This window comes from Netta rufina (genome assembly GCF_964035555.1).
Source record: "Netta rufina genome assembly, chromosome: 2".
NCBI classification, from domain to species: domain Eukaryota; kingdom Metazoa; phylum Chordata; class Aves; order Anseriformes; family Anatidae; genus Netta; species Netta rufina.
This window is the reverse complement of record NC_140124.1, coordinates 3,261,778-3,283,351: the sequence shown is the minus strand read 5'-3', so window position 1 is coordinate 3,283,351 and position 21,574 is coordinate 3,261,778. Positions and strand designations below refer to the sequence as shown.

The window sequence follows — 21,574 nt, the reverse complement described above, 5'->3', positions numbered from 1 at the left end:
TACATCACCACAGGGTGACAGCACGGCCTCAGACAGGAGAGCATGGACAGCTGGTACCAGTCCTTACACCCAGCATAGCTTTAAAGTTCAAGGTCATTAGTTTGCTGGCCTTTATGTAAAAGGTACTGTTTGCTTTTGAACCTTAGCTGAGCTATTTCCAGCCTAGAAATAAAGTGAATACAGGAGTTGCATAGAATTGTGCAAATAAAGTTTATAATTTAAGACAAAACTCTCATCACCTTCTTACTTTTATTGTGAGACGACCGGACTGAGAAAGGTTTAGAGTTGAACCAGAAATGTACTTTTGCTTTCACTGGCATTATTTATTTTTTTTTCCAGCATTGCTACAGTGAGCTTTCATGCTGTTTGAGTGAAAAACAGTAAAGCTGGGAGCTTTGCTTAAAAAATGTGCTGAAGCACATAATTAACCGGCGCTGTGATGTGGCCTTCGCTCTGTGGCTTAGGTCATTGGGAGGGAATGTGGAAAGGGAGAGCAGCTGGGAAACAGATCAAAGATGAAGGCTGCGCTCTTTATTTTGTGATCTCCTCGAGGAGGGCCCGTGGGACTGTACAGAACTTGTGATGGGATGTGTAGGGAAAGGGGGGAAGGTGGGGAAAACCGGGTGGATTGGGGAAGGTCAAAGGAGGGATAATAGGAAGAGGGTGTTAAAGGGGTTGGTTGTGGGTAAGCAGCATGCCCTGTGCCTGGTCACTGCTGTCTGTCCCATTTTCTCTCCAAATCCTTTTTCTCTCTCCGTGTAACATCCCTCCATCCACGCCAGGTGCTGTGCCATGCAAGGGGCAGCAGCTGGGGTGGGGGCTGCGGTCACCGGGACCCTGGGCTGGGCTGGCAGCAGCAGGGCACGAGGGACGGGGCCCTCTTCTGTCCCCCAACTGTGGCAGGGGACATCGAGAAGCAGAAGAAAAGATGGGTAAAGATCTTGGAAATCTTTCCTTGAAGCCTTTGTGCTTTATGCAGCAGCCCATTAACCCCGGTTAACTGCAACGTGCCTTCCACCTTAAAAATCCCTGCCTGTTAGCCAAGGGGAGAAATGTCCTCACATTACAGGGGAAAAGCAAATACTTGCTGCCAATCCAGGCGGATGCTGGCAGCTCTGCATCTGCATATCAGCCCCTGGATGGGAATAAAAAGCACTCGCCTGCCTCAGCCTGGCTCGGGGTCACGCTCCCGGCCGGGCACAGGGCTCTCATGGAGCTCTGGGCAGCTCTCCTCTGTGCCTTGGTGGCATCGCTGCTCGGTGGGCTCTACCTCCTGGGTGCCTTCCGGAGCCGAAGACCCAATGAGCCCCCTCTGGACAAAGGTGTCATCCCCTGGCTGGGCTACCTGCTGGATTTCCGAAAGAACAGTTCCGAGTTTCTAAAAAAGATGCGGAGGAAACACGGGGATATTTTCACGGTGCTGATCGGAGGCTATTACTTTACCTTCGTGATGGACCCCTTCTGCTTTGGAGCCATCATGAAGGAATCACGATCTAAGCTAGACTTCAGGTCCTTCGCATCTAAACTGGTCCTCCAGGTGTTCGGCTACAAGCCCATCCAAGCCAGCCAGAGCACGATGCATGCTTTGAGCATGAAGCACCTGACGGGAGATGGGCTCAGCCTCCTGACAAAGGCCACCATGGGCAACCTTCAGAAGCTGATGTTTTCCAAGCTGAGCTCAGGAGAGGGGAAGCGACCGTGGCAAGAGGACAACCTCTTCCACTACTGCTACAACATCGTCTTCAGAGCTGGGTACCTGGCTCTGTACGGCACGGAGTCCCACAGAGGGGTAGATAACGAGGAAGAGGCTAACGAGCGAGATCTCGTTAACTCCAACCAGCTGTTCAATGAGTTTCGGAAGTACGACCGCCTCTTCCCTTGCCTGGCCTATGCTATGTTGTCCCCCAAGGACAAACTCGAAGCTGAGCGGCTGAAGAGGTTCTTCTGGAGCACGCTGTCCGTGAGGAGGAGCTGTCAGAAGGACAACGTCAGTGGGTGGATAAGCGATCAAGACCAATTTCTGGTAGAAAACGGTGTCCCTGAGTACATGCGGGATCGTTTCAGGTTTATGCTCCTCTGGGCATCCCAAGGCAATACAGGCCCCACCGCCTTCTGGCTCCTCCTTTACCTCATGAAGCATCCAGACGCCATGAGGGCTGTGAAGGGAGAGGTAGAGAAGGTCTTGAGGGAGAATGGCCATGAGGTGAAGGCAGGGAGCCCACCAACTGACATCACTAGGGACATGTTAAACCAGACTCCTCTTCTGGACAGTGCCCTGGAGGAGACCCTAAGGCTGGTGGCAGCCCCATTGCTGGTCAGAGCCATCCTCCAGGAGATGAGCCTTGAGATGAGCAACGGCACAGAGTATGTGCTCCGCCAAGGAGACAGGGTGGCTCTGTTCCCACACCTCTCCGTGCAGATGGACCCCGAAATCCACCCCGAGCCTCACAAATTCAAGTATGATCGCTTCGTAAACCCAGATGGCACCAAGAAAGATTTCTACAAGGATGGGAAACGGCTGAAATACTTCAACATGCCTTGGGGGGCAGGCGTATCCATTTGTCCTGGGCGGTTCTTTGCCACCACTGAAATTAAATTGTTTATCTTCTTGATGCTGGCTCACCACGACCTGGAGCTGGTCGATGGCGAAGAGGAGATCCCAGCCATCGACGTCAGCCGCTGGGGGTTCGGGACCATGCAGCCCATCCGTGATGTTCGCTTCAGGTACCGGCGGCGCTTCTGAGAAGGCCTGGTTGTGGTTTTTGGTTGTTGTTCAGGTGTTATCTATGAAATAAACTGCCAGATCGCATGGTCGCTGGATCTTTGTGGAGCTGACAGCTGTACGTCCTTGTTCAGTTAGTGGTTATTGCGGCTTTCCTCTCTACCTCCTTCGCACGTGTCGCTGCTCTGCACCTCTGGTTCCTGAATTCGGTTAGGTTATGAGGTAAAAATTTGTCTGCGCGCCCACAAGAGAGCACAGAGGGACAATGGCGAGGCGGGGGAGCCCAAATAACAAAAATAACACCCTGCTGGGCTACTCCCAACCCCTGCACAGGGGCCACCAGCCCATCAGAGACCCATCCGCACAAGCCCAGAAGAGCATGGGGGCTTTGTGGCAGGTGGAACCCAAATTAAGGACTTCTGAGGAGCCAGCACCTCATCCAAGCCCCACAGGGACCTCAGCCATGTCCAGGACGTGCCATTAGGAGCAGCTCTCCAGACCGTCCCCACATCCAGGTGGGTCACTGCTGAGGGGTGTTGTGGGGTGCAGGGGAAAAGTGGGCATTGTATGGGTCATATGATGGGATGTTTGGGGACAGAACCAAAGGTCTGGGGGTCCGTGGTGCTGGCAGCTGGTGTGAGCATGGGTATGCAAGCAAGACCAAGCTGGATGAGGCAGGGAGAGCTGGGGATGAGCCCTGTGTGTGCCAGCTCCACCTTGGGACCGCTTTATTTCCCTTCAGAGTCCCAATGACACACTGGAAGCACCACAAGGTGAGCAGGGATCCCAGCTTATTTTCCACACGAAGCATGATGGGCAGGGTGGCGTCAGCTTGTAGTACACCCCTACAGGTCAGACAACAACAAATATCCTCTCCTTCAGGATTTCTTAGGGGCTTTTAAATAGCCTCATCTGTCGTCCCCTTCTCCCCTATCTTCGAGATGTGCTCCTGTGAAGCCTCCACAGAGCTGCCCCTCACAGCAGAGGTGGGATGTACAGAGCAAGGACACACCAACAGCTCTACCCCTGCTAGTACTTAAGAAAAGGAGAGATTTTCCAGTCTTGTTTACTGCTTTAGCAAGAGGAGAAGTGAGTTGCAAATGTCAGGAATAGCCTACGGCCCCGTTTTCATGCAGCATCCTGAACTGGGAATGCATGTGGCCACCTGCCCTTCCAGGACCGCAGGAGGCTGGCTGTTCAAGCCCTGTCTTGTGAACAGTTTATGGGGATAAAAAAATCTGTGCGTGTGTGTTTGTGTCTGGCTTCATCCCATCAACACAACACAGCTCAGGAGGGATCCCCTGCAGCACACAGCCAGCTCGCTGCTTCAATGCAAACCATTGCAAAACCCCGAAATTTTGGAGTTTGCAGAGGCCAGGAGCAGGTCTGTCCTCCTGCGAGGGGATGGCTGAGCCTGATCAGGATCCCGATGGTCCTCCACCCTTCCCTCGAGTCCCCTAGACACCTGCTGGAAAGTGCCTCCCCCCTCCAAATTTAGCCCCCAGCCTCTGCAAATGCATAAAGAAGGGGATGGGGATGGTGGGAAAGAGCTAGAAAAATGAACTGGGGCATGAGCAAAGACCTCAGACCCTTACAGACTACAGCTGCTGGGACCTTCTGGAACCCCAAACATCTCAGTTTTATCCACCTAGGGTGATGAAAGGTAAAACTTTGCCCTACAAGCAGTCTTTTGGTTTTTCCCCTTCAATATCGTGGCTCTGGCAGCAGCACTCCTCCCAGCAGTTAAACCCAGCTGTGCCTGTGCGGAGGACAACGAACCGATTCTAACGCTGACTTTGGAGGGTATGTCTGAGCGAGGAGCACAGCTCGAATGTTTTCACGTGTGGCAAAACATCAAAGCCAGACCCTGCTCTGTGTCGTGAAGGGCAGGCTTGTGCTGTAACTGCACGTCAAGGGCAAACGGTCCAGTGCTGCCACACTGGGCATGAGCCCAGAGCTTGCAGGGGTGGAAATTCGGACAGAAACTGTCAGGCAACTGTGGCAGAGCCAAGAGAAACAAGATCTACCTGTAACTGCACAAGGCTTGGCTGTGACGCTTCTGATTAAAAACTCCAGCACCTTTTCACAACTGACATGTTCCCTCTATGGTTCTCATCTCTCTCTCTTTTTTTTTTTTCTTTCTATTTTTTCATCACACATGGATCCTTTTCTTTGCTCTGCTACCAGGAATTAAGCTGGAGCTCTTCTCAAGTTCTGGCCAATGGCCTGACCTTTGCACACTCCAAACCGTGCCCAGGGATGCCTTGGGATAGCCAGACAGGTCAAGGCCACAGCAAGGACGGTGCTGCCCCTAAAGACATGAACAACTGAACCTCCACACTTACAAATAGTCCCCGAAAGCAACTTAATTGCCTGGGAGAGCCAGACCCCGCAGCTGATGCTGGTAACTGAAAATCTGGCCTGACAGCCTCCCAGAAATGAGCTTACTTGGGTGCGTTCTGGTGGTTTCTCCCCCTGGTGAAGGCAGCACTGCCCTAAGAAAAAAAACAAACACTGCATTTCAGTGCTTTATTTTCTCAGCTGTACTCCCAGCCAGGAAATCTGTCATTGACTCTTTTTTTTTTTCCTCTATGACAGGAAACTCTTCCTTTCCAGATAACCTGTTTCTAAGTATATCGAGAGGCTGACGGCGGCAGCTGCCTCAAACCTTTTGGGACCCATGGGAGCTCCTGGTTGCACAGCGACATCCTGGCCTGGTGACATCCCCACTCCAGGGCATGTTCTGGCATGAGGATTTTTTTTTTCTGTGGGTCGTTTACATAAAGGCTGTTCATGACTAATGCACTTTGCAGTGTGTGTTTTTTGTTATCGCCTGTATGGGCTCCAGGTCAGAGGGGAGGGACGGGTTCTGCACAAACACGGACTGGGGCTGAGAAGGGGGGGGTAAAAATAATGACAGTGACAATGATTCAGCAGGAAAATGTGACTTTACTTCCTTGTCAGAATGGTTAATTTAACGAAACAATATTGAGTCTGTAAAGGACTTCAGACATGCCCAAATGCATGCAAGTGTGAGAAGCAAAAAATCACTTAATTTGAGGACGTGTGAAAGCTCCAAATGGGTTAATCAGCAATCAATGTTTTATGCGTAGATGGGCTGTCCCCTGGCACCCAGCACTCCATCCCAACACGTACCAGCAAGAGTGAAGAACTAGATGCGCCAACAGAAACCTTACCGGGTTTGTAAAAGAAGTTAAATCAGAAGGAATCCAGGGTCCTGAAACTTTTAGTGGCCAGACCTCATCAAGCTGTGTTGCTTAACTCCTCTGTCCCTCAGGAGTGGGATCTGGCCCTAAACCCTTGGTTTTCTCTTCTGTAGAGCATTGTGAGGACAATATGACCTTGCTATTCAAAGTTTTATGGTCTATTAAATTAGTGTCTGCTCTCCACAGCACAGTGAAAGCTCCTTTGCTCCCAGGTCACTCTGCACACCATGCAGGAGAAGTAGCTGTGATGCTGCACGCGTCAGGTCTGGGACAACACGAGTTAAATGTGTTGGAAAAGACCACCACGGGTGAAACAGCATCACATCTAGTACTAAAATGTAACACGTTAGGAACTGATTTCCCATCCTCGTCCCTCTAAGGAGAGTGAGATGTGGCTCTGGGAAAGCCTCTGCTTACATGTTGCTTGTGGGGAAAGCTCAGGAAACCCAAGTGCTCCAGCAGGTACATCATTCATGGCAGAGAAGCTCACAGGAACAGAGGTTAGAAGGGCGAAGCAATGACACAGCTAACACTGTCCTTCATGATGGCAAGCAATCCTCAGCAGCTTTTGAGGAAGATAGAGTCCAGTTCAGGTTGCTCTGGACTTTTCAGAAGAAATAAAACCCCTACCATTTGCTAATGCTGCTGGTGTCACGTCTCGTGATAGGTGAACCTCCCTGGAAAATGACAGCTGGGCTTCGAAGCAGCAAAGCCCCTTGTGGTGCAAAGCCTGCATGTATCGAGGTCACGGTCACTTCTGTGTGCTGAGCTATTCCCAGCACGTCACAGCACATGCAGAACTATCTCGTGGCAGGCAGAATGCACAAATCCAGACCTTTATGAAGCCAGGCGGGCTGGGGCAGTGGTTTTTGACGGGCAGCAAAACAGGGCAGAGACTTTGCTGCAATGAACTGGCCGGGTGCTGGCATCACCGCTTCCCAGCTCTTGGATGTGCTCAGAGAAGGCTTGCTGCATGTTCTCGTTTTAGCCCTGCCTGTGAGGAAAGATGTACAACTAAATCCTGCATGGGCCGGCATCCTGCTCATGGTGAACATCTGTCCCAGAGCTGTTCATACACGAAGTCACAGCTTGGTTTCTCCAAGAGTTGTGTCTGTACGTTCATTTTTTAACATGTCTCTAAGGCAAACCGATGTGGGTGCAGCCAGCCAGACGAGGGATTACTGCTAGATCCTATGTGATGGGTAAGTTGGTCATCTAGATCTAATGACACACTTCAAATACACATCCAAAAAAACCCAAACTTTGTGGAGTTTACTCACCCTGAACCCCTTGAGAAGCACGGTCAGCTCTGCAGCAACAACAGCGCCCGTGGAGGGCTGGTGAGCTCTGCGACAGCAGGAGCTGCCACAGAGGGTTAATTTGGGGCCCAGGGAGAGCAAGAACTCTTCTCAAAGCCAAGCAAGCTCTGCAGGGTGAGGATGAGATGTGCACAGTGGCTGGAAAGCCCCCGTTGCCATTGCCTGCCCTGCACACACCCTGTGCTACCAGGCTGCTCTCACAGAGACTGGCTCTGCTGTTTCTGGGTGACGTGGGATGGAAAGGGTTTCCTCACAGAGTACATAAGGTTAAAATCTCCCCCGTGGCACCACTGTCACACGTGTACCACACACCTTTGCAACCTCTCGTTGCTCCACAGCAGCCCTTCTCCACCCCACGTTCAGTCTTGGGTCAGGCCCCGTGAGGATGGTGGAGACCTTGGCCAAGTGTGTGGCGTGCTGAGCCCAGCTGCCCATGGTGCTGTCAGAGTCCTACTGCTCCTTGTTCCTGGCATGTGGCAAAGACGTGGCATCACAGGACAGGTCACACTGTGAGGGACCTCACGAGGTCTCTGTTTCAACGCTCTGCTTAACTCAGGGTCAGCTCAGGGCTTTCTCCAGTTGGACCTCCACATCCACAGCCTCCAGACACGCTGTCGAATACCCCACAACTGCTGCACTCTTCCCTATTTCCCCACCGTGAATCTTTCAGACATATTTACCCTGATTGCTTCTCCCAGTCTCCTGTCACCTTCCCTGAGTCCTCTCCACAGCAGAAATATTTTCCATTTATTTACCATTTCTTTTAGTATTTACCATTTTCTTTGGGATCTGAGGCGGGGGAGGAGTGCACCAGCCACCCAGACCATGCTGCAGTGGTTACCGTGGGACAGGCAGGTGAGTAACGTGTCCAAGTGTCTGGCGGTGATATCTGGGGTTAGGGGCAGAAGTCAGGGCCCAGTATTTGCACACGGGGAGTCTTTTTGACCTCAGGGAAGGATTTGCAAAGCTGCTCGGGGCTAGTAGCTAGCCCCCCTCAGAAATGGCTACGCAAACCTTTCCCGGTTGTTCCTGGAAGCAGGGAGCCAAGTGACAGTGCCATCAAGTTACTGTTAGTCAGCTGAGCCATGCTGACAGCCTGTATTTCTGTTCTCACCACGTGGCAATGCAAGTAACGTGGATTCATTTGCTCAGTTATGCTCAATTTCACTCACAGAGAGTGATGTGCACAGCCCCAGGCAGCCAGCCCGGCTCAGGTGATGCACAGTAACTCGACGGCACCCTTTGGTACCAAACGCTGGGTGCAGAGAGGGAGAGGGACACCATTCCTGGCCGTCGCCACATCCCCTTCACTGGGCAATCATGAGGCCGTACTTGGAGCACAGGAGGCCCCTTTTCTTTTCTCGTTCAGTGAGGAAATTCCTCAGTTTGGTGGTGGGGAAGGTAACCAGTGCTTGCTGCCTGTTGTCCAGACCGGTCTCCTGGAGCCAAGGACTCTGAAGGCACTCGGAGGCTGACGGCCTTCCCCTAGGACACAGGTGAGAAAGTCAGCTGGAGATCCACATCGGGTGAGGAAGAGCCTCACAAACGGGAGATAAAAAAGGGGCAAGAGCCAGGACCTGTGCTAACTGTCCTGTGAGAAAAGCAGGCACTGCCTTACCAGGGATTTGCACACAGTGTGCTCTGGAGAAAGGACACGGCTCCTCCGGAGAGACCCGCGTAGCACCGCGTGAGCTTCACCTTCCCCTTCCTGGTCGTTCGCAGAAACTCGCAGGGCACATCGGAGCTGACAGGGTAGTTGGCACTCAGCCTGCCCCAAAAGAAGAGAATTATCAGCACGAAGGGCGTAGCTCAAGATAACTCCTTCTCCTGGGAATTCCCACTCAGCTGCGAGAGAAGAAGCTCATGGCAATGTGCAGAAGCATGACATGGGAAAACAAAATCCCAAAGGGCAGCGTTTCATGACTTCAGCTGCTTTTTTTGGGTTGGTGTAATTTGATTTTATTTTTTATTTTTGTTAAAGCTTTTCAGATGAAGCTGAGTGAAAACACCAGCAGCTGCTGTCTTGCAGAACAGCCTCCTTACTCTGTGTGGAGACCTCGGTGGGATGGGGCCTCCTTGCAAGGTGCAGCCACCTCCACACCCTTCTGAGGCACTGCCCAGGAGAGGGAAATGAGGTTAACTGAGTCATTGCAGCTCCCCTTGCTGATGACTCTGTAATCACACTTTTACAGCCACTCCTAGGGTAGGGACGGACAGACTGACTTACATGATGAATGCTGTGATTCCGACGGACCAGATGTCAGTCTGCGGGATGGCTCCTTGCTCTGTCAGCAGTTCTGGAGCTAGAAAAGCAAATCGGTGTGAGCCGAGCTCCTTTCCAGTGCCACAGCACTGAAGCCAGCACAAAGCAGTGGGTACTTTTATACTATATTATACAAAGATGAAAAATAAAAACTTTCTAGTATAGGGAGCCAGTTGAAGTAACTCTCCTAGGTCATGACTGCAACGAAACCTTGAAAACATCAAACCAGCAGGGACTGCTGGCTGTAACGTTGCAGCCTTGAGCTTAGGACTCGTGGATGCCTGCCAGGGAGGTGTTGGCCGTGACCTCTGGTTGTGTCCCCTGTGGCCTGCAAGCGGGGTGGCTGTCACTGCTACCCACGCCCACCAGCTCACGCTGCTACTGGAGGGCAGCACCGAGGGGACTGCTTGCTGCGGCCAACTGCTGCCTTGCTCAGTCTCTCTGCTTGCCACAGATTGCAGACGATGCCAAGGTTCTGCGAATGAACTCCACTCACCCATGGTTTCAACATAGTCCGAGCACTTGTCCATGGTAATAACCTTGTCTTGCGTGTAGAACTGTGCGTTGCCAAAATCCAGCAGCTTCAGGAGGTTGGGCTCGGTGATGATCATGTTTTCAGACCTGAGATCCAGGTGCAGGATGCCGTGCGCGTGGAGGTACTCAGCTGCACTGAGGATCTGCCATAGGTAATCTCGGACCTCCACTTCTGAGTACGATGTCCTGGTAGCAGAAAAAGAGGATAGAAACCAGAGGTGTTGTATCTGCACACCTGAGAGCACCATTCTGCACCCACTGCCATCCTCCCCTGGATGTCTAATCCCAAGAAACAACTCTACTCATTTAGCAAATCTATCATATACAGAGATTTCCACCCATATTTTCATTCAAGTTTACAGGTGCAAGAGGTTCGGGAGGTTGTGAGAGCTGCATGTTAGAGGAAGCAGAGGACACACAAAAATCAAATTGCAGATTTGATGCCCACCGTTCCCACTCGTTTAGTCAGAGAGCTCCAGCAGATCCATCTTCTGCCAATATGAGAAACAACATGGAGGGGAAACAAGGCTCCCTGAGCCAGAGTATTCTGCTTATTATGGGAAAGAGGGGTTCGTATTAACTACTGTAGTCTTCTTTCAACAACTCAACTGAATGGCCCTGAATTGTTCTCTACCCCAGCCTTGTAGGGAACCTAACTACCTTTTAATGTCACGAGAAGCTGCAGAATAAATGCATCACAATTCAGAACAGAACAGATGGAGAGAGCTGAGCCAGTCTGACAAGTGAAAGCAAGAGGTGCTTTGCTACCTACACCAGCTCTGACGGGGGGAAGTGTTCCCTCCACTTGTTCTTACCGTAACGCCAAGGAGTGGAGCAGTTCTGGTCCCACACACATCTCCTGGATCAGCACCAGGTGCCGCGGGCTGACATAGGCTCCCTTCAGCTGAGCGATGTTTGTGTGGTGAAGCTTCCTCAGGACTTGGTACTCCAGGAGCACTGCTGGCTTGTCCTCTTGCCAGTAAGGGATAATTTTAGCAGCTAAAGTCTTGCCGCTCACTTTTTCCCTGCACTGTCGGACGATGCTGAAACGCCCCCTGGTACAGAGGAACACAAAGGCAGGTTAAGCTTCCCTGCTACTCCTGGAAGAGCCAGGAGCTTCTGTATTTCAAAATCATAAGGATCCCATGCTGTGGTTTTCATCCCTGCTGTGAGTTATTGCAGCATTTGTCACAGTTTGCACATCCTCCTGTGTCTCTAATCTGTACGTTCACTTTACATCGCAGGAGGGAGATCCTAACTCCTCTGGAAAGAGAGAAGTTGGCTCATCCTGCCTAGAGCATGAGAACTGGCCCCTGCAGGCAGCTGCCTGCTTCTCTTGGCAACAAAAGGATCCCAAATCCTTCTGGGACTTCATTCCTTTTTTTTTTTTTTTTCTAGACAGTGAAAGTTGAATCCCAACGCCACATCTGAAACCACTACCTGCAAAGGGTGTTGCAACAAGGAGAGGAGACTGTTAGCCCTGGCCTCACTCCACAATGTATTAAGGGCTTGTTATCCAGCACACAGTGCTCACCACAGACCTTCTTGCTCTCCCAGAAAATCCACACATGAATCCTACCAAACTAAGGCAAAGCTCATTTAGCCAGTGATCTGAGGTTTATTTGCCCAGTGTATTGCTGTGGTGGTGTTTGGATCAAACTGTGGCTGAGCAGTGCATTTTTAAAAGTGACTTTTCTAAACTCTAGCCATGTGCAGCATTTCCTGCTGCTGAGTACTCGGTTGGATTCCCTACCGTTTGATCTCTGTTTGGAAGGCGTAGGTCTGGTAGGTTGGGAACGGCTCGGATGGTGTGATTATTTCACTCTCTTCCTCGGTAGCAGCTGTTGGGAAGCTCTTCATTGCAGCATGAAGCTCTGCAGAGAAAAAATGGCAAGGATTACACAGGAAAGCAACTCCATGTGGAAACGGGAACCTCTCTGAGCCACCCTCCACTATCTATGGGCAAAGAGAAAGACAACAGCAGAGCTTTCTCCAGGGAAACCTGCATGTTGGCTTCCACTTGAGGCATCAAGGGGTATGGGAATGCAACAGAGTCTGGGCTGACCAACCAGTAATTCCCTGGTGTGACCACTCTGGACTATATGAGATGGATTGCATGCTGTGTGCTCTGATTGTGATATCAAACAGCTCAGCTACCATTTCTTATCTGCTCATGTAACTAATCAACAGGGTATAGTAAGACACTGCTAAAGGATCAGAAACTTTTTTTGGTTGGGTATACTGGGAAGAAGCTGAAGTTGGTTGCTCTGGTTCTGGCCTATGATTCTGTCTAAGTGCTCCCTGGAAATATTGCAGCATCCCCTGACATAAAAAAGCATCTGCTTAGAAATGCTGGATGCATTGAAATAAAGGAACCTGACAGTATGGGCCTTTTAGGGAATGACTGCAAAGGAGCCATGTATTTGTTAATGAATCCCGGGTCAAGGGAAAGCAGAGGACTTAGGGTGAGTTAAAAATATCTCTGTGAACTGACTTTCACAAAGGAATAGTCTCCACTGGGAGGAAATTCCAGTTAGACCATCCTTTCACTTCTTGGAAGAAAATATTTTGCTACAAGGGTGTATTTTTTTGTGGGGTCATGGATTTCTTCAAAAAAAAAACAAACAAAGAAACAAAACAAAATGAGTGAATAGTACAAAGTATTCAAACAGAAAAAAAAAAGAAAAAAAAAAAAGAAAAAATAAAGTAATTTGAGCTTGGTTTACTTTGGAGAGAAAATACAGCTGAAAAACACACCACGGTAGGAAGGCAACTCACAAGTATAAACCAGAGTGCATGAATTAACATGAATTAATTACGATTGTGTCTATGAGAAGGAGCAGATCCAGGGCTTTCAACAGAGGCAGATGAACATGAATAGATCAGTGCCTCATGTAACCTGGTTGTTGTCCCAGACCTCATGACCTCATGTGGAAAACTAAGTGTGTCTTCAGGAGGCAATCTACAGTTTCCAGATGCCTTGCACAGATATTCCCCTAATTCTGTCCTGAATTAGAAAATCATTTACTTTTAACTAAGAAAACCAAAGAGGGGGAAGCTCTAAAACACATTGAGCCAAGTGGCATTGGTCTTGATGCACTTGTCCTTGATTTCTGGACCTGCATCTAAAAGAGTGCAATTATTTAGATGCAGGACGAACACGATGCTCTCCCAGTGCTCTTACCCATTTGATCCTTCCCGCTGATTTTCACTTGGGCAGATGGGCTGCTGTAAGGGCCCATGCCTGCTTTACTGGTGCAGGCAATCCTGAAGCAGTAGATAAATCCCCTGGAGAGGTTTTTGGCATAGTAGCAGCAGTCAGCAATGTCAGCAGCAAGAGTTGTCCAGTCCCCATCTTAGCCAAGGAAAGAGAGAAAGAAATTAGGACTCATTTAGGATGGTCAAGACGAAAAACTGACCTGATATGGCCTACTTTTGTGCATGGTGTAATTAGTTGTCAATGTGGCAAACTCACCTCTTCCAAAGTCAGCTGGTTTATGTTTGATCAGTCCAAGGTGTGGCAATAGTGTTTCAGAGGAATGGTGAAACTTTCCTGTATGGTTTCTGTTTAACTAATTCATGCCACCAATCTCAAATGCAAATATATATCATGAACTCCAAACAAAAGCCCAACAAAATCACCTTATTTTCCCTTTGGCCCTGTCTTGAATCTTGCTGAAATCATGAGCTGCAGGATTTCAGCAGAAAACCTTTAATTAACACCCTCCTAGCAAACCCAGTATTTCAAACTGAGGTTTCAAGTTCAATCGGCTTTTATAAAACTTAGGTGATATATCAGGGAAATGAAATTATAGGTTTGTCTTGGACTTATCATCCACGGGACCAAGGTGTGAACCTGAAAATTAGCAGCAAGCTTTTCACATAGTGCTGTGTCCCACACTTTGTCATTGCTGCTGTGCTCAAGCTCAAACTCCCTGAGATTGTTCAGGATGAAACCCATTCCTTCATTCAAATAAACACTGACAGAGAGCCTCAAATTGTAGCAAAGGCAATAATTCCCCACCTCAAACAAAGGTACCAATGATTTTGCTGGGTACTGGTGGAATTAGGGTGTGTGTATGTATAAGAAGGAGCTTAAAATCAGAGAAGTTTCAGAAAAAGCAGCATGTCAAAGCCTACTGTCATGCATAAGACAAGGATTATTTTTTCTGTTTATCTTAATCCTCCTGTGTTCAGGAAAGTAGGATTTCACTTGTTCCTGTCAAAAACACAGAATGTGATTGAAGATTGTAGATGCAGTTTCCTGGTTTTCTTCCTACCTAGAATAACTTGCATCTGGCATCCTCTCTAAAGTCTTGGCTATAGATGTGTCAAAAGGAATGACAATAAAGAAAGGTGTGTTGGAGGAAAAACAACTGGTACCAGCTTCAGAATAAAAGGGTACATTAGTGTTAATGCAGAATTAAGTGTTTGGAGAACTAAAAGGAGCACAGAGCAGTACAATCCGAAGGGTGATGTACGCGTGACTGCAATAGAAGTGACAAACAATCACAGTACTCTTAAAGACAACAAAAATAATCCCAAGAGAGACAGAACAGACTCAGTGATTTGGTTCAAAGCTCATGGAATTAAACAAGAAAACATCCACGGATTTCATCAGGCTCTAAATCAAGCCTTGGAAGAGAACAAAAGGGATGGGATGCAGTTCTGTCAAATTTGGGTCATTTGGCTGTCTACCCTAAATTTCCTGCATCAATGGAAAAGGAAAACATGTCTGTTTAGTGTAAGGAGAACTGCCTTTTTGATGGACCATCCTTCTCCACAGACTGTACCAGATATAGGGTGATATCATCTGCTAACCACCACTGCTGTGGATGTTATTAGTGTGTAATTATTTCATTCCTAACTCCAAATGAGGGAGCTAAAGCAAGGCTGTTTCTGAATAAAAACAATACATCCAGCTGGTGGAGAGATCAAACAAATCAAGATGTTCTCTGCAAGGCAGAAAGGCAGAGCTCCACTTTACCTTCACTCTTGCACTGGATGGTGTAATGGACGGGGGTGTTGGTTTCCACGGGCTTCCAGACCACCTGCACTCTGTCCTCGTAGACCTCCACGATGTCAGGGGGTGGAGGGCTGGGAGGAACTTCTGTCGAGAGGAGGCACGACAACCAGTGAGTGTTAGCAGCAGCACTGCTGTGGTACACACCTGGACAGCCAGCATTTGAGTTACAGATGTTCTACTTCCATATATATATGTATGTATACATACAGACACATTCCTAGTGTAAGAGCAGTTCAGTTGTGCCTAGTTTAAAATCAATACGAAGATTTTGGAGTCTGATTCTGTAACCACATGGTTACTAGACTGGTTCTAAATCCAGGAGAGAGACTAAAGGGCGAAGAAAAGGGAACAAACACTGCAAAATGTGCCACGCCACCAGAAAACAAGGGCTGTGGCTGTAGATGAGAGCTGCCAAGGGAGAAAATTTCCCCTGAACACATTTGCATGAATCTCACTTCACAGGTATTTACAGGTCACATTTCCCTGGTGGCAGTACTGCCACCCCTAAACCTGTGGCTGCCTTCAGCTTCAAAATCTGCTTGCTGAACTAAACCAGCTTTGTGAAGTTTGTTAATCCTCAGCATCTCTCTCTCTGTCCACACTCCTGAATGCCTGCTGCATTAGCTATTACAGATATCCTTTTGTATTATTATTTTTTAAATCTACCCTGCTTCTAACTCTCAAGTCACAGAGTCTCGTGATTTCAGCTGGCTTCTTGCATCTAGCATAAGGGGAATCAACAAAACTAACAATCTGGTGAGGGATAAATCCTCAAGGGCTGACCAGCTCTGTGTATAGCACTCAAAAGAGACAAAAAAAATCTAGATTCTTCTCTTACCTGCTTTTCTCATGATGCAAGAGGTAGATGCTGAACCCAGGGTGTTGGTGGCCACGCAGGTGTAAACGCCAAAATCATCGGCACTGACAGAGAGAATAGTTAACAGCTGGAAGTGTTTGAGTGTGGATGAGATGAGGATCCGACTGCTGCTGTGGACAGGTATCCCATCTGAAAGGCAAAAGACATGAGAAAAAATAAGTACCCTGCAAATTCAGGTGCCTAAACCTTCCCTGCACCCCTGTCCTGGAGGCTGGGGTCTCCCAAAAGGGGTGCAAATGTCACCTCTGAACCAGTTGATGCGCAGGGAGGAGTGAGCCGCCGTCCGGCACGACAGTGTTACGCACTGTCCTACTGCAGCTGCCTGGTCTAGGAGCTCTTCAGTGAACAAAGGTGCTGTGAAGAAGAGAAAAAAGTATTGATGCAGAGCGAAAAGGAGTGCTACGTGGGTTGTAAAGCATTTTTGTTCAGTTTAAGAGCATTCTGTTCATGCCCTGACATTCTGTTTTTTCAGAGAATTTGGTTTTCAGAGGATCCACTGGGCATGCAGGCACAGTGTGACTGCCCACACGTGATAACTGAGATGGATCTGGGGAACATGAGCATTGTGCAGCCCTGCTGGTACAGCTACAGCAGCAGAACTCCTCAGAGGGGAGGAAGAATAAGTCACAGCAGGAGTTTTCTGCTGAGCTGGTGTAAATGTGTGGGTAAAACTAAATGAAGGCATCTCAGGGACATGGGAATCAGATCAAGACAACATGAGGAGAAGGAGGATGAAATAAAAGATGGATACAGACGGAGAAAAAATAGCCATTTATTGGGCTGCCCTACTATTTCTCATCTCACAGTGCTGCCTGTTACAGCAGCTTGCCTGGTCTTTACACATGCATGCAGGTCCCTAGCACAGGGATTCACAATTCCCCACTTCTCCCAACTGGATACTCCATTGGATACCCTAAGATGTTCAATTTCTTTCTTTTTTAGTTTTCAAATAGGTTTTAGTTGTCTTTTGTGGTTTCCTAGAATGGTTCCAATTTGCAAGCAAGGGCACAAAAAATCAGTTTTAGCAAAGACACTCTATACAGTACTGATAGAAACTATATGTATCAGTATAAAGGACTGATATTCGCACATATTTATTGGTGACATTTCATAATAAAACTAACTGGTGACTTATGCAACAGCAATACCTTTCTCTTTTGGCATGAGGCTTGGTAATTTGAAGGAAGCAAGTCCTGATTTCCGCTTCAGAGATCCTTCAGCCCCTGTCAAGGGCTCTTTTTCTGTTACCTCACTCCCCAGCTCACCGAAGTCTGTTTCAAAGAAAGGATGAGAAGTCATTCAAGGCCATCATTCCTCCCGTGGCATGCATTTACAGCAGAGTTCTGCCATTCATGCAAAAATAGCTTGACAGACAGGGGTGTCCTTATGAAGGAGCCTTTAGTCAGGATCCTTTAGAAAAGGCTGTGACAGCTGTTACAAGGAGAATATATGAGAAAAGTGGGGTGTATCTAGGGGTGGCAGAGAAGTAAGGACAGATTCTGTGGTCCAGACATGAATATTATCAAGGTAGGCAGCTGGGGCGACTTTACCAACTTCACCCGGTCTCTTTAGCCTTGAAGATTTGTCATGGCCAGATGATAGCTGCAGATGGAGGCCTGCACAGCTTTCGTGCACACTCGGGCAGGGGAATTCAGCTGCTGCCATCAGCAGATTAACCCAGCTGACTCTGCACTGGAGCGGGCCGCTAACAGAGAGCTAGTGGTGGGGCTGAGGACAGCTCATTTCATGACCTGCCACTGCCCGTTTTGCAATGACCATCTAACCACAGCCTCAGATACACTTGGGAAAAAGAAAGAGGCGGATTTAGTACTTAATCTATGAAGACATAGAATAGAATACTTACCTTCCTCTGTCTCTGGCTCTGGAGATGTCTTTCCTTTTAGGATTCTTGAAATATGGGCAACAGAAGCTTTTACTTTCTTCTTCAGACTTTGCTCCACTGACTGCTCCACCGAGTGAGACCTTCCATAGGGTTTAAAGAGTCCTGGCTTGCTGTAGAAGGAGCTTTTCTGCTTGCCACTTGAGTCCTTTTGGGGGCCGTACATTTCCCTATGGCTCTCCAACCCTTTTCCCGTGACTAAGAGGCTGGCTGCTTTTGAGTCCTCAGATATTTCCAAATGGTTCTTCCTATTCTTCCCTTCTGCCTCCTCTCGGATGCACAGCCTTTTATCCTTATGCAGGTGTCCTGCAGGAGGTGACCTCGCCCTTGCCCTTTCACTAAAAGGTATAAACCGCCTGCCCGTCGGTTTGGGTGGGGGCTTCCTAAAGTTCATGAATTCAAAGGGAAAATAGACAATGTCGTACAGGTCGGAGAAATTCAAATAGGCAGGCTCCACCTCTGATATGTCGAGTTTTGGAGTTCCGCTGGCAGGACTGGGCGCTTCATCCGACAGGTCTTTGATTTTCACTAGAGAAACTTCTGGGTGTCTGCCCGTGTCCTTGCTCACGGGCACGTCACCGGGTGTTTTCTCGGCATCCAAGCTCTCCGTCAGGGAAACGCTCGCTTGGCTAGAACTGAGGCTCTCGAATGCTAAATCTTCCAGGTCTTCGCATTCATGGGGAACCGTTTGTGCCCCCTGCCCTTTTGGTGCCTCTGGCTCCTCGCTCACAGCAAGGTAGGGTTCTGCGAGGTCATCCAGCTCAGAGACTTCTCTTTCACCCCCTCGTACTGAAGGGCAGGAGGTGTCCGTGGGTGTTTGGCTATCGGGGCGTTTGTAGAACATCTCTGTGGTTGGAGAGAGGTGCTTTCTGCATTCCTCCTGGCCAGAAACTGACTCTGCCCAAACATTCATCTCTTCAGAGAGGGAAACCATCTCGTCCACTAAGCCCTCCAGCACAGCAGACTCCTCATCGCTGTAAAAAGAAGACCTGTGATGGGAGAGCTCCTGACCTCGATCCCTGTGGAGCAGCGGTGGGACAGTTTTTCCATCATCACAGCTTCCACTTTCTAAGGCAGTGTCTCTCCCCTCACCAGAAACCTTCAGATGTTCCTCATATTCTAGCTGATAGACTGCAGCCGGAGACTGAACGCCTGGTTGTGGAGCACTTAAAATACCTGGATGTGTGCCCTCCAGAGCAGCAGAAACTTTGCCACCAGGATAGACGGCCTTGTGCTGCTCAAACACTTGACTTCCAGCCTCGGGGCAAGGAGCAGACGAAGTCTGTCCCACCTCTGGGCTTCCACTGGTTGTGACAGCAGATCTCACCTCACTGTGAAGCGATGCCCTCGGATGTTCTTGCTTTTCCCTCTTGTAGACTGAAGGCAGGCCAGTATTTTGGGATGAAACAGCTATAGCCGTGTGTCTGCCCTCCAGAGCAGCAGGCACCACGCCACTGCCCTGAGAAGCCTTCTGGGGTCCAGATTTCTCCAGAATTTCAGCTTCATGGACCGAACTGGGAACAGATGAGCCTTCGCTCCTCAGAGCAGCCAGCCTCTCCTTGCTGTGAGCTGGCTGCTCCCTTTCAGCGTGCCGTGCTCTGTCAGCAATAGCAGTTCTCATCGGTTTTGGTGGCAGGACTTTTGAAACAACGGGGTGCTCTCCCTGTAGGATGGCTGGTGTCGTGTCTGCATGAACAGAAGCCTTTTTGTGGGCTTCCCTTTCACCACCGTGGGCTGAAAGTGGAGCGATCCCTGCAATACTTAGTCCTTCATCCTCCAGAGCAGCGGATCTCACCTCCTTGTAGGTCTTTGGCTTCTGGTGAGCATGTTCACCAGCTGTTTGCAGAGCTGGTGGGACACCTGGCTGTTTGCCCTCCATGCCAGTAGGTGCTGGAATACTTTGATCAGAAAGTTGCTGGCTTTTTTCTTTACACACTGGAAGTGAATCAGTTTCTGTCTGTGGACCTGTTGGAACAGAAGAGCTTTCGTGCTCCATGAGATCAGACTCGGCAACGCTGTGAGCAGAAGGCTTCTCATTCGAATGTTTCTGCCTTTTGTCTTCCCAAGGTGGAGCTGGGGCTGTCCTTTTGATGAGGAAGCCCTCACCTTTCAGCTCGGGATGGGTGTCGGTGCTGCGAGCAGACTCCTGGGGCAGGTGGTAGGCTCCTCTCGTACTGCCAGGGGCTGACGTGGAGGTGGTCTCTGACTGTGGGACAGTCAAAACGGCCTGCTCACCCTCCTGAAAAACTGTGTCACGAGCACTGCCAGAGGGAGATTTATCCTCCTTGATTTCATGTTTTTGAGCTGATGGTGCAGTTACATCTGAGTGCTGGGCAGACAGAATGGGGCTTTTGCCTTCCAAATCTCCAGCCTCCTCCTCCACGTAAGTAGCTTTTGACTTCTTCAGTAAATGTTTCCTGTTCTCGCTCCTTTGAGGCGACACTGGAAGCCTGTCTAGCTGTTGCACACAAACAGCTGGGCACCCATTACCCTCACATTGTGTGGAAGGAGAGAGCTGCTCTTCTGAACGATCCTTGCTGGCTCTCCTGAAGTCCTCTTGCTCTGAAGTGCCTGCAGAGCATCCCTTGCCTGGCCCCGCAGATATGTCGCAGTGCTCGCTGCCCTCAGCGCAACTTTCCTGTGCCGTTATATCACAGTCTTCTTCCAAAATATCTTGCTCCCTCACTGACCTGGAGGCCCTCAGCCTGTAGTCATCCAGGGAACGACTCCGGCTAGACCCAGCAATAGCAGGATGGGGAGGTTTCCTGGCGGTATCAAACGAAGCGGATTTGGTCAAGGAACCCAGCAGGCTTTCCCTGTGATCATCGTCGTCAGACTTGCCTTCTTCTTCCTCCAGTTCAAACTGTTCCAGGAGGGGTTCACGGAGACCACTGAGGGGCACTTTTGAATATCCAGCTTTCCGGAAGGTTCTTCTGGCTCTGTCCAAGTGCCTCCTGAGCTCCCTGCTGGGTGAGGAAGGCGTCCTTGCAGGTAGTTCAGCTGCTTGGCTGTAGAAAGTGCTTTTAATGACACTCTGTCTAGGAACACACACAGGTGGCTTTTCTGCCCCATCCCCAGCCTTTTCAGTTTTGTCCTTTTCAGATAAAAGTACATCTGTTTTTTGTTTTTGAGATAGATCCGATGCGTTTTCTGAGGAAGTCTTCACTGATGAAGGTTCAGCTGCACCACTTCTTTGGGACAGCTCTGCTCTTTCATCTCGACTTCTGGGCTGAAGCCCCTCCTCTTGCTCTTTTAAAATACCTGTCATGAGCTCTTTGCTTTCTGTAGGTGATTTGTCCTTCGCTTCACTTTTCATTGCAGCGTACTTCTTCCTCATGGGTTTTATAGGAGGGATAGAGAGTTTGGAGTGCTTCTCTTCTCTTGCATGTTTTGGAGGCTCCTGGCTGCTTGGGGTATCAAATATGGACAAGTGCAGTTCAGGGGCAGAGCCAAAGTGCCTCTTCTTGGGGAAGTGCGAGTTCTCGTTGTCTGAAGAGGAGCCGCTAGTGCTGGAGGAAGTGCTTTCCTCGATCAGATGCCGGGAGATGGCCAGGGAGGTGTTGTCGTGAGTCCCTTCCAGGATTTCTGGGATGGATCGCATCACCAGGATGGATTTATAGCACATCAGGGACCGCTGAAAGCCAACACAAAATACAGCACGATCAGCTGGAGACATGGTGGAGTATGGTAAAACAAACTTACGAAA

General features: G+C 49.3%; 2 protein-coding genes across 20 annotated transcripts in view; one reads left to right on the top strand and one right to left on the bottom strand.

Moving 5' to 3' along the window:
* Positions 1-570: 570 nt before the first annotated feature.
* Positions 571-2,926, top strand: CYP8B1 (cytochrome P450 family 8 subfamily B member 1). The gene has a single exon (XM_084283238.1). The coding sequence runs from the start codon at positions 1,211-1,213 to the stop codon at positions 2,741-2,743; it is 1,533 nt and encodes a 510-aa protein (XP_084139364.1). The 5' UTR covers positions 571-1,210; the 3' UTR covers positions 2,744-2,926.
* A 2,725-nt stretch (positions 2,927-5,651) lies between these two features.
* The window catches only part of OBSCN (obscurin, cytoskeletal calmodulin and titin-interacting RhoGEF), a 185,493-nt gene continuing 169,570 nt past the window's right edge, over positions 5,652-21,574 (bottom strand). For all 19 annotated transcript variants that reach the window (XM_084282486.1, XM_084282500.1, XM_084282501.1 and 16 more), the window contains 12 exons: positions 17,833-21,502; positions 17,117-17,239; positions 16,212-16,322; positions 15,930-16,097; positions 15,053-15,175; positions 13,250-13,420; positions 11,819-11,939; positions 10,881-11,120; positions 10,028-10,251; positions 9,496-9,571; positions 8,887-9,036; positions 5,652-8,753 (listed from right to left, as the gene is read on the bottom strand). In XM_084282486.1, the coding sequence (XP_084138612.1) occupies positions 8,576-8,753; positions 8,887-9,036; positions 9,496-9,571; positions 10,028-10,251; positions 10,881-11,120; positions 11,819-11,939; positions 13,250-13,420; positions 15,053-15,175; positions 15,930-16,097; positions 16,212-16,322; positions 17,117-17,239; positions 17,833-21,502 (5,355 nt within the window). In that variant the 3' untranslated portion in view covers positions 5,652-8,575. The remainder of the gene's footprint in view (positions 8,754-8,886; positions 9,037-9,495; positions 9,572-10,027; positions 10,252-10,880; positions 11,121-11,818; positions 11,940-13,249; positions 13,421-15,052; positions 15,176-15,929; positions 16,098-16,211; positions 16,323-17,116; positions 17,240-17,832; positions 21,503-21,574) is intronic.